Source organism: Acinonyx jubatus, chromosome A1 (genome assembly GCF_027475565.1).
Source record: "Acinonyx jubatus isolate Ajub_Pintada_27869175 chromosome A1, VMU_Ajub_asm_v1.0, whole genome shotgun sequence".
NCBI classification, from domain to species: Eukaryota; Metazoa; Chordata; class Mammalia; order Carnivora; family Felidae; genus Acinonyx; species Acinonyx jubatus.
In genome coordinates, this window is record NC_069380.1 from 11,678,438 (window position 1) to 11,691,078 (window position 12,641).

Consider the following 12,641-nt stretch of genomic DNA (forward strand, 5'->3'; position numbering starts at 1 on the left):
TAAGGAGCATTAAGGAAGACACTTGCTGGGATGAACACTGGGTGTTACATGTAGGGGATGAATCACTGGAATCTACTCCTGAAATCATTGTTGCACTATATGTTAACTAACTTGGATGTAAATTAAAAAATAAATAAAATACAAAGGGAAAAAGGTTGTTTGGGGGCACCTGGGTGGTTAAGTGCCCAACTTTGGCTCAGGTCATGATCTCACAGTATGTGGATTCAAGCCCCACGTCGGGCTCTGTGCTGACAGCTCAGAGCCTGGGGCCTAGTTCAGATTCTGTGTCTCCCTCTCTGTCTGCCCTTGTTCCGCTTGCGCTCTTTCTCTCAAAAGTAAACAGAAAAAAAAGAGGTTGTTTTGCATTATAAATATAAAATTGTATGTTTTAAAAATGGAGTTGGCTCCTTCTGTGAAGATACAAGGCTTTTTCTTCAGTGTTCTTGTCTTCCATACATGCCAAGGTGATGTGATCTCTTGACTTTAAGAAATTTACCTAGTAGGGAAATTAAGACATGTATACAAATATAACTGTATTACAACTTAAAATATAGTAAGTACCATAATGAAAAATAAAGTACATATGGTAGGTAGAGTGTTGATTGATAAGCTAATTGATAAATTAGTACAAGTTATCTTTTGTTGTGTACAAGGTGAATTTCATGTACAAGGTGAAGTAGCCTGTAGTTTCCTACCTACTGTTAGAAAATGTTTTGATAAACCTAGTTTGATTTTGTATAAAATAATAATAAATTTAATTGAATAATAATGAAGATTTTAGAAAATTCATTTTGTCTATGCCATTTCAATTAATGATAAATTTTCTTTCTCAAAAGTTTTTTAATCAGGTTCTGATGCTTGGGAAAACATCTATCAGCGATTTGTCAGAGCATGTCTTTGACTTAATTTTGGAGCTCTATAATATTGATAGTCATTTGCTGCTCTCAGTTTTACCCCAGCTTGAATTTAAATTAAAGGTAACTATTCTAAAAGGGATATGGTCTGTCAGCCACATTAGCAAAGAGCATTATTTGTGGCTCTTTAATTCTTAGGATGGTTTTTAGCTGGATATTACAGATGTTGTGGTATATTACTGTTATTAATTACATGTTTGTACCTTACCTGTTCACCTCCAGTGCCCAGGGTGATGCCTAGCAGATAGCAGTTACTTAATGACTTAGGGTAGTATTTTTCTTCAGATATTTTCCAAATGAATTCTAGATTGTGACTGACTTTTCAGATCATAGCTATACATCAAGCTTGTTTTCAGGCACAGTTTATAGTGGTTCCGAAGATCCCTTGATTAGGCAATAAAAATAGTTTAGGGTCTGTTATTCACATGTTGTGAAATATTTTCCTTTTGTGCATATTCTGTTATGCTTATGTTGAAAGCTCCATTACTTTTCTCATAGTTCTCTGGGATCTGTTGGTGGCATATTGCTATCACCTTGACATTAAATTATCCCATCAAATTGAGTTCCATTTGTAGATTTGAGGAATAGTCTTTTCTCTTTCAAATTATTGCAGGAAGATTAAATAAAGCTGGTTATAATGAATAATCTTTGATGAAACCTGATGTACCACCCAGAAAAGTTCTTAAATGATTTCTGTATTACAGTTCTTGTTTCTAAAGATTTTTGTCTCTTTCAAAACAAAAAAAATAAACAGTTTATATTGATAGTGTGAGTACCCCACAAAACCAGCAAATGATCATTCTTGTTTTATTCTAGGGTATATTTTTGGTATATTTCTCAAGTGAGCCACTTGAGTCACTGGCCTCCCTGCTCTGTTTTTTTCCTCATGTAGTTAGCAATTTTGATGAGGCTGAATGCAGTCATACTTTTAATTTTTGGTTGATATGATTTTCTTTAATAAAAATATTTAATACTATAAGAAATATAAGTAAGGGATTATAATCCCTGCTTTCAGCAAATTCAACATCTAGAAGAGAAAAAAAGTTCAGATTTAATAAGAGGCCAGATATTATAGGTGTCCTAAAAGATACAGACAACATACAATTGAAACAAAGGAAACAACTGCAGAAGCATACAGAGGTAGGAAGATGCTGGGTCAGTTTGTGGAACACAGAGGATTATAGTTGGATAGTAACATCAAGTAAGTTTAAATCATCCCTGGCTGCACATTAGAATCTTCACTCTGTGGAGCCTTAATAAACAGATGTCCAGGGATTAAATCAGACCAGTTGATCAGAGTTATTGGCAATAAAATCCAGGCTGTTTTGTTTTGTTTTGTTTTGTTTTAGAGCTTTAGAGGTCATTTTAATGTGCCCCAGGGTTGAAAAGTACTTATTTAGAGGAATAGTGAGAGAAATAATAGAGATGAGTTAGGTCATTATTGTGGGAGCTTCTAATGCTAGGCTTAGGCATTGTTTTAAAATTAAAAGAAAAAAAAAGTATACAGTAACATCTGTAGCACCTTGAGTATCAAACAAATAGTTTTTCAAGGATCTGCATAGGTTTGATGTGAGTTAGGTTTTGAATTTGATTGTGAATGGAAATGAGCCTAAATTGTAAGAAGGGCCTCTAACATTTAGTCAGACTTTGGTATGTATTTTCATGTAGGGAGTTATTGCTTTAATGAGATGATGAGATCATTTAAGAGAACATTTAATTTTTTGAAAAGTTTGAGCATTTTTGTGTATAAGTTTTCATTTGGAGTTCATGAAAGTTTTTGTGGAATTGAGAGATGAGGAAAATCATGGGAAAATTGTCATGAATATATCTACCTGATAGTTTTAAAGCTGTCTGTGTTTTGTTTTAGAGCAATGATAATGAGGAACGCCTACAAGTTGTTAAACTACTGGCAAAAATGTTTGGGGCAAAGGATTCAGAATTGGCTTCTCAAAACAAACCACTCTGGCAGTGTTACTTGGGCAGGTATATGACTTTGGTGTCCTGTTTAAAAGTAATATATGTTTATATCTACTTTACATTATTTTAAAACACCCATATTTAATATTTTTCTGAACTATTAAAAATTAAAGGTTTTATATTGAGATTTTTTTTTTTAATATATGTTGAAATGTTTGAATGTTGGTAGTGATTGGCCATATTTACAGTTGCCCTTCTTTTCATCTTATTTTGCCCTTAATTTTTGAAAGATGATACATTAATTTTTTTACTTTTATTTTTTTTAAAGATAATACGTTTATAAAGCTATCTCAAGGGGCACTTGGGTGGCTCCTAGGTTAAGCGTCTAACTTCGGCTCAGGTCATGATCTCAAGGTTTTTGGATTCAAGTCCCACATCATGCTCTATGCTGGCAGCTCAGAGCCTGGAGCCTGCTTCAGATTCTGTCTCCCTCTCTCTGCCCCCCCCCCCTCAAAAATAAATAAATATTAAAAATTTTAAAAAGCTATCTCAAAAGGTATTATAGTCATGAAATTAAAATGTGTTATTATTACATAGCAGTGATTCATTCCAACTGGAAATAAATCATGAGACATTTGTAAAGACAAGGATATCCACAGAATGAAGAAATAAGTGATATGCATGTTCTTCCTCCTAACCTCCATTGTACATTTCTCATTTAAAGAAAATGATAACCTGAATTCCATGTATGCTTTTACTTTCCACAAACCTGAAATTGGTTGCAAAATTTTGAGTGTGTTTGTAGATTTCTCTTTTCTATGAGAAGAGTTCATTTCATTACATTTCTAAAAGTATTCCTGACCTTGAATATGTTAAAACCACCTCTCAAGTGCCCTGGCTGAAATGTACTTTGGCCCTGAAGTTAAAGGAGAACCCCTCCCACCCCCACCCCTGTCCCCAAATTTTTCTCATAACAAATAATGCAATTAAGTCATAAATAGGATTTTAAAAGTCTTGTTCTTTTTTTTTTTTTGTATTGAAATATTTGTTATAACCACTTTTCTGTCCCCTCTTAATACTAGAACTGTCGATGATGATGATAAATTTAATCTCTTTTGGCCTTATTTTTCTAATTTTTTAAATGAGGTAGAAGGTTTTATAAATTCTTAAGTGCTAAATTCATAATGTGATTTCCTGCCTCTTATGTAGCTCAGTACTATTTGACAAGGTGCATTAAATAAATAAATTTTAGCCCATTGTAATTTTGAGTTTGATTTCTAGACTTTTTCCCCTTAAACAACAATGGAAAGTTCTTGGGTAGTAGAGCAAAATATTTTATACGTTTAATTATACCAGTCAACTTAAAGTCCACTTAATGTGGTAAAACAAAAATACAGTTTTTACTTACAGACATTTAATATATCTTTAAATCAGGACTTGATTTACCCAGAATTTGTGAGATTTTAGAAGGGGAAAAAAATCTCGATTAAAATTTATGTCACATTTCCATTACATTGTAATTTTTTCTTTTAATTTTAATGGCCTAAAATTGAAACTCACTGATTCTTACCAAGTTTAAGGACCTAGACTATTTTTTTAAAGAGGTCTTATATTTATTTGTAATGGTTAAATAGCACATGTTTCATTGAAAAATGGTAAAGTACATAAGGATGGAGTACTTGGATTCAAAACACTCTGGAAACTTTACATGAGATCATAGACTGGAGGTTAAAACTTTTTTGAGTGTACTTCATAGAGCATTTTTTTTCCTAATAATAAGCTTTTATGAATAATTTGGTGCTCATTTTGAAGACCTCTTTCCCACCCCCTTTAAAATACTGAATTTGTTTCTTACAGTATAGGGTGATACATGATTTGGAAACCTTTTGGTGATACAGAATTAAGACATATGAAAATACTGAGTGGAAAATTCTTGCTTTACTTTGATGTTCTTGTTGATACTAGACAAGATTTTTTAAGAAACATCACTGTTTTGCATTCCAGGATGAACCAATGCATATAGGCTTTCAACATCAATAGTTTAGAGATGACTAGACATCACGTGCTTCATGATGAAGGAACAGGATGCCATCTGTGAAATAGCCTGGCTAAAACAGTGAATCTGAATATTACTGGTGTCTAGATCTAACTGTCAGTTTATAAGATTTACGAGAGAGGGGATCCTATTAATTTAAGTCAGAAAAATGTAATGTAGCAAAATCTAAACTCTGGAAAAACACTACACACACAATCAAAAGCAGTTACTTCACCAAATAAATTATAAGGAAAAAAATTGATGGAGGAGAAATACAAGATCAAAAGATACTTAAGTGACATCAATAAATGAGTTTTAGTATTTTAGAAATATATACTAAGATACTTCTTCATATAAAAATTGGCTTTAGTATTAGTGGAAATGTGATGGTTAACTGGATAGGAGTAATTTGGGCTCAGTTTTTAGAGTCATGTAAAATAATACGGGGTTTAGTGCAAGGTCTGCCACACTTTTGTGAATGTTCTATATTTAAGAAGGGATACTTTGAGGAAAGGTTTTCTTTCCAGACACAGTTTAGGATTCATATAATGTATCTATGAACTATGTACACACATATGCATATATAAACGGGCATATTTGAAAGTATAATACTTATAGGAAAAATCTTGTCCTTCTAAGTTTTGTGCCTGAGCCAAGCATGTATTGTTTATACATGTTCCTTGAAAGTACATAGTTCAGGAGATTGTGCTGGTTTAATATCGACATTCCAAAGCATTCATAAATATATAGCATATCAAAACTTTGTTGAAAGAGTCTGACTTCCACTTTGAATTACTCTACATAAATTGTTTTTTCTTTTAATTAGAGGAATAAATCTAAATTGAATACAGATTAAACACATATCTGTTTCTCTTATTTTAAAGATCATCCTGTGCCTTTATATTTTTTCAGGTTTAATGACATCCATGTACCAATCCGCCTGGAATGTGTCAAGTTTGCTAGTCACTGTCTCATGAACCATCCTGATTTAGCAAAGGACTTAACAGGTACTATATACCCACAATAGCCAATATTTCTAGATGCTTGTTGGTGAAAAAAATCAGTTTCATATTTATATATATATATGTGTGTGTGTGTGTGTATATAACTGATATATATGTGTATATATATATACATATATGTGTGTGTATATATGTGTGTGTGTGTGTGTATGTGTATATATATATGTGTGTGTGTGTGTATAGGAAAAGTATCCCCCTTTTTGGTTATTGTGTTAAATAAAGACTTTATTTGGTAAAGTCTTCTTTCAGCTCATCATCATGGAAGTTACTCTCTGAAGCCAGAAGCTTGACTCCTTGTGCCGCCTTAGTCTAGAAGCACCTATAAAAAGTCAGTGTTACCAGAGACAGTACTAGTTCTTTAGTTTAAGAACAATTTTAAAGATATTCTAGGCATTTGGATTTGAACAGGTTTTGACTTTGATGTTCTTTACTATTCTTTAACATTTTGAGAACTGAGTTGTGAGTCATTAATTTTTAAGCTTATTAAACTATGCTAAATGGAGGTAACTTTTCTGAAATCTGTATATTTATAAGGCAGTTTAGAACTTTGCATTTTTGTAGTAATAAGAATATCATATATCTGACTATTGTTCTTTTATAAAATTTTTTAAAGTTTCTTTATTTTTGAGGTGGGGGAGGGGCAGAGAGAGAAGGAGACAAAATCCCAAACAGGCCCTGTGCTTTCAGTGCAGAGACCCAATGTGGGGCTTGAACTCACGAACCACGAGATCATGTCCTGAGCTGAAGTCCAATCCTTAACTGACTGAGCCACCCAGGTGCCCCAGTTTTTTTTAAATTAGGAAATAGTTCAGAAAATAACAGATGACTATGATAGCCACTATGTCTTTTTTAGAAATGTTAGCATTTTTGCTGTATTTCCTTAAGAGATTAAAAAAAGAAAAATTGTTGATGTAGTTGAAATGCCCCTCATAAATTGTATTCTTCCTGTTTGCAGAGGGTAGCCCACTCCACTAAATTTGGTCTGCATCCTGTTTGTTTTTCTATGTCACATGTGTCCATAAATTATATGCAGTATTGTTATGTGTTTTAAAAATCTTACTGAATTTGATGGTGTTGAACTTATTTTATATTTTTTATTTTCCGTGCTTCTTGTTTTGTTTTCCTGTTTCCCTCTTTTCTACTTAATTGATTAATTTTCTTTGTTCTCATTTTTCCTTTTCCCCCTGTGGGCTTGGAAGTTAACATTCTCTTTTGTGCTTTCACTGCATAATTGATTAGTGAAGTCTAAAGTCAGAACTCTCACTTCTTTCTGAGCAATCAAGGAACCTTGAAAGTTTTAACTGCACACTCTCTTCCTATCTTTCATATTATTGTTACTTTCTCTTTTTAAAACTTTACTAACTTGTAGTACATTTTTAACTGATTTTTTTAATGGTCTTTGCTTATGCTTCTTAAATCTTACTACTTCCTTCTGAGTTTCTTTTGATAAAGAAAATGATAAAGTGTATTATTAGTTCATAATATTTTTAACAATAATTTGTCATAGTCATGCTTTCAGGTTTTGCTGAATTTCTACCGGTCAGATTTAAACAGCAAATATTTCTCATTTTCATCCTTTTTGGGGGAGATGCCCTGCCTTGAACCCTCTATTTACCCACTCACTTCTGAATTTGGACTGATTGTTCTTTAAGCTTCTGCTTTGTAGTATTGATCTTTAGATGATCTTTTCTTCCTCTCACTTTTGTCTTTCCCCTCTCTTTCGTCCTTTCTTTTCCTTTTCCTTTTCCTTTTCCTTTTCCTTTTCCTTTTCCTTTTCCTTTTCCTTTTCCTTTTCCTTACCTTGTGTGTGTGTGTGTGTGTGTGTGTGTGTGTGTGTGTGTGGTGTCTGTCTGTCTGTGTCTGTCTGTTTCTTCTTTCTCTTTTTCCCTGGACGTTTCTTTTGCTGTAGCATTTTGTTCTTCTGTTCTTATGTTACTGATGTAAGATTCTTTGAGAAAATTAATGATAATATTTTGGGGAATTTTTTTTCCTACAAAATGTTTGTTTCAGCTAATTTGTTTTTCCCACCTTTTATTTGCTTTTGTTTATACTATCCCGTGTTTAGAGGCTTTCCTCAAATGCTTGGCAATATGTGGCTCTCTGCTCATAATTAAGAGTGTGGGACTAAATAAAGAGCTATTTGGAAAGCCCTGAATGTATACATGGTATTGGTGACTCTGAACTTAACTTTAGGGTGATCGCAATGGGTTGTTTGTTGGAAAATCTTCAGTTTAAGTACTTGCTCTTCAACTAAACTGATCTCCCACTGAAGAGTATCCTGTCAGAAGTTTGAAAGTCTAGCTGTTAGTGTCTTCGGGACTCCTTTATTATTACTTTATTCTTTTTTATTATTGAGTGCTATTCTGTTGTATAAATACACAATAATTTATTTATCTTTTTTTTTGTTTGATGGACTTTTTGATTTAGGGCTGTTAATACTGAAATTACTGTATTCTTACAAGTGTTTCTATGGGTTTATGTTTTTATTTCTCTTTACTTAAGAGTGAAATTGCTGGTCGTAGGGTAAATACGTGTTTAATTTTATAAGAAATGAGTAAGTTTTCCATATTAGCTCTACTGTTTTCCAGTTGCACTGATAAATGCTTGAGAGTTTTATTTCTTAAGCATTTTTGTCAACATTGTGTGTCATCAGTCATTTTGATTATAGTCCTTCTCATCAGTCTTGCTGTTTGTTGCGGTTTGAACTTGCAGTCTCCTGATGACTGATGAGATCAAGCATCTTTTTTATGGGCATATTGATATTTTCTTTTATGAAGTGTCTAAGTTTTAAATCCATCTTTTTAAAATTGGCTTGTATTTCTAATTGATTTGTAGTAGTTCTGTATATATTCTAGACTTAAAAAAAAAAGTATTTTTCCTGTAGTCTGAATTTTTTTTTTCCTATTACCAGTGTATTATAAAAGGATACAGGAGCAGTCAAATGAAAGAGATGCATAGGGCAAGGTGCGGTGAGGGTGGTTGGGTGCCTTCTCTGGTCTTATCACTCTCCTAGCACCTCCAAATGTTCACCAAACTGGAAGCTCTCTGAACCCCATTGCTTAGGCTTTTGTTTTGTTTTATTTTGTTTTTTATTCTCAAGGTAGCTAACATACAGTGTAGTCTTGGCTTCAGGAGTAGATTCCTGTGATTTACCACTTAGATACAATATCCAGTACTTACCCCAGCGAGTGCCCTCCTCAACGCCCAGCACCCATTTTCTGCACCCCCATAACTCCCCATCCCCATCAACCCTCAGTTCTCTGTACTTAAGAGTTTGCCTCCCTCTTTGTTTTCATATTATTTTTGCTTCCCTTCTCTTAGGTGCATCTGTTTTGTATCTTCCACATGAGTGAAATCATATGATATTTGTCTTTCTTTGACTGACTTACTTCGCTTAGCCTAACACCCTACCCTTGTAGGGTAAGTCCTGTTTGTCCCTAGCTGTGTTCAGAATTCTCTATTTTGTATTTTGCCAGTTTCACTATCATATGTGAAGTGTTGACCTGTTTTTGTTGATTTTGAAGGGAGTTCTCTGTGCCTCTTGGACTTGGATGCCTGTTTCCTTCCCCAGATTAGGGAAGTTCTCAGCTATAATTTGTTCAAATAAACTGTCTGCCCCTTTCTGTTCTTCCTCTGGAACTCCTGTGACACAAATATTTCATTTCATCTTCTGGAACTCTTGTGACACAAATAGTATTTCGTTTCACTGAATCACTTAGGTCTCTAATTCTCTCATGGTCTAGTAATTTCCTTTCCCTCTTTTTTTCAGCTTCATCATTTTCCATAATTTCATCTTCTGTTTCACCTATGCTCTCCTCTGCGTCTTCTGTCCTCACTGTCACTGTATCTAGTTTATTTTAACATTTCATTTATAGCATTTCTTAATTCATTGAGATTATTCCTTAGGTCTTCGATCTCTGCGGCAGTAAATTCTCTGCTGTCTTTTATGCTTTTTTTTTCTAAGCCCAGCTATTAGTCTTATGACTCTAATTCTAAATTTTTGCTCAGCTATATTGTTTGTATCTGTTTTGAGCAATTCTCTCACTGGCTGTCATTTCTTCCTGGATTTTCTTTTGAGGAGAATTCGTCTGTTTCGTAATTTGGGCTAGGTTTCTGTCTTTTATGTATTTGAATAGCTTTTCATGTGTTCTGCACCTGTGAGTACTACTATGTTAAAAAGGGGTTGTACACTATCCAGGGCCTGGCACTTCAGGAAGTGTTTTTGCAGTATGTTGTGTGCTCTGTTTTCGTGTATTTGGCTGCTTTCACTGGTCAGTTCTCTACAAAGCTTCTCCTTGCTCCTGGTGGTGGATTGTTTGGACCTTCCACCAGGTGTGCTTTGATCCTTGAAGTAACCCTGGAAAAAAGGAGGGGGTGGGGAACAAAACCACAGGACAATTGTTTGTTGGTGCCTGGGACCGGTGGCTGTGCTCTTGTGGTGGAGAGGCCGTCTGGTTCACTCAGTGTCAGTCCTGCTCCAGTAGATAAGCAGTGCCAGGCATGGAGGGGTGGGGTTTGTTATAAAGGGGTCCTGCCTCCACTGGGAACCACTGTCCTGAAGTCCCACCATGTTGGTGATGGGGAGAAAAATGGTAATACCCCAGTCTCTCTTCCCCGGACCGGGTGTCTCAAACCATACTGTTCAGGCAGAAATAGCGCTGCCAGTAGGCTTACCCTGCTCTACAGTCTCCCGTGCCTCCTAGGTGTTGGGCTGGGGTTCAAAACTTGATGTCTTAAGGTGCCCTGCACCTCGCAGATTCTGCCCTGGTGTAGTGCCACTGAGCCCTGCCAATAAAGGGCCCTAGGCTGGCACCTCCAGGGTCTTTTGTCCTTGGGGAGGAACTAAACCCTCTTCCCAAAGTTCTCCGGGAAGTGGACTGTTCTTTGCCAGTGCGGTGCTCAGATCTCTACTGCACCCCAAGGCTGGCTCCCTGCCTGCCAGCCACACTTACAAGGCTCACTCTGGTCTGGAGAAAGCCGTGCACTTTTGAAAACTCCAATCTTCAGCTCCTGAAGCTGTTTGCAAAGTAGAAATTGGCACTCTCCATATTTCTTGTTCCCCAGTCCATGGTCTAGAGATGTTTTTCTCTTGTACTAACACAATACTGCAATTCCACAGCCTCTCTGTCTCTCTCTTCCTTCTGTCCTTTCACTGAAGGGATTCACTCCCCTCTGTGCCTGCGCTGTTTTATCTCCCCCAATTTGTATACATGCACCCCTGTCCCTCCAAGCTGTTTCCTGTCACCTGTGGAGACCTTTCTGTTACTCCACAGACTGATTTCTTGGGTGTTCCGAGTGATCTGACCTCAATAAGCTGTGTCTGAGGGAAGAGGGAAATCCTGGTCCTCCTACTTCTCTGCCATCTTCACTCTTCCTCAGAATTTTTAAAAAATGTTTATTTCTTTAAAATTTTTGAAAGAACACATGTGTAGTTTTGGGGCTGAGAGAGAGGGAGACAGGATCTGAAGTGGGCTCTCAGCAGACAGCAGAGAGCTCGATGGGGTGCTTGAACTTAAGAACTTTGAGACGATGACCTGAGCCGAAGTCAGATGCTTTAACCAACTGGCCCACCCAGACGCCCCATCCCATAGTCAGAATTTCAATGCAAAATTTACTGTTAGCTAAATAATAGATGTTTTCAGTTTTTATAGCTATTTAAAATATATTTTATATGTGAAAAATTTCACCAGTAACCTTTTTAGTCTTCACCATTGTTTGAATGTTTGAAAGTTTATCAAAAGATACTATGTAGTTTCATTTTTTTTTTTGTAGTTTCATTTTTTAATAAAACATTTATGTTACTGTGTTGTATGATTTCCTAGTTTTCAGACTCTGGGTGCATTTTAATTATTTTTTTAAATTCCCATCACCTGTTTCACCCATCCCCCCACCCACCTCTCTTCTGGTAACCATCAGTTCTCTATAGTTGAGTGTGTTTCTTGATTTGTCTCTTTTTTTTTTTTTCCCCTTTGCTGATTTGTTTCTTAAATGCCACATATAGGTGAGATCATACAATACTTGTCTTTCTCTGACTGATTTCACTTAGCATTATATTCTGTAGCTTTATCCATGTTGTTGCAAATTTCATTCTTCCTTATGGCTGAATAATATTCCATTGTGTGTGTGTGTGTGTGTGTATGTTTGTGTGTGTGTGTGTGTTTATGTATGTGTATCTGTATACCACCTCTTATTTATCCATTCATTTATCACTGAACACTTGGGCTTTCTCCATAATTTGGCTATTGTAAATAACGTTGCAGTATACATAGGGCTGCATGTATCCCTTTGAATTAGTGCTTTTGTATTCTTTGGGTAAGTACCCAGTAGTAATTGCTGGGTCGTAGGGTAGTTCTATTTTTAATTTTTTGGGGAAACTCCATACTGTTTTCCATAGTGGCTACACCAGTTTGCATTCCCACCAACAGTGCCAGAGTGTTGACCTTTCTCCACATCCTTGCCAACATTTGTTGTTTCTTGTTCGTTTTGGCCATTCTGACAGGTGTGATATGATCTCTCATTGTAGTTTTGAATTGCATTTCCCTAATGATGAGTGATGAGGAGAATCTTTTCATGTGTCTGTTGGCCATTTGTTTGTCTTCTTTGGAGAAATGTCTGTTCATGTGTCCTGTCCATTATTTAATTGGATTGTTTGTTTTTTATAGTGTTGAGTTATATCAGTTCTTTCTGTATTTTGGATACTAACCCTTTATCACGTATATCATTTGCCAATATCTTCTCCCATTCCATATGCTG

The 12,641-nt window shown here is 35.5% G+C and overlaps 1 protein-coding gene across 8 annotated transcripts in view; it reads left to right on the forward strand.

The window, feature by feature from the left end:
* PDS5B (PDS5 cohesin associated factor B) overlaps window positions 1-12,641 on the forward strand; it is a 188,177-nt gene that overhangs the window by 82,509 nt on the left and 93,027 nt on the right. For all 8 annotated transcript variants that reach the window (XM_027064656.2, XM_027064657.2, XM_027064660.2 and 5 more), the window contains exons 8-10: window positions 837-977; window positions 2,782-2,897; window positions 5,779-5,873. In XM_027064656.2, the coding sequence (XP_026920457.1) occupies window positions 837-977; window positions 2,782-2,897; window positions 5,779-5,873 (352 nt within the window). The remainder of the gene's footprint in view (window positions 1-836; window positions 978-2,781; window positions 2,898-5,778; window positions 5,874-12,641) is intronic.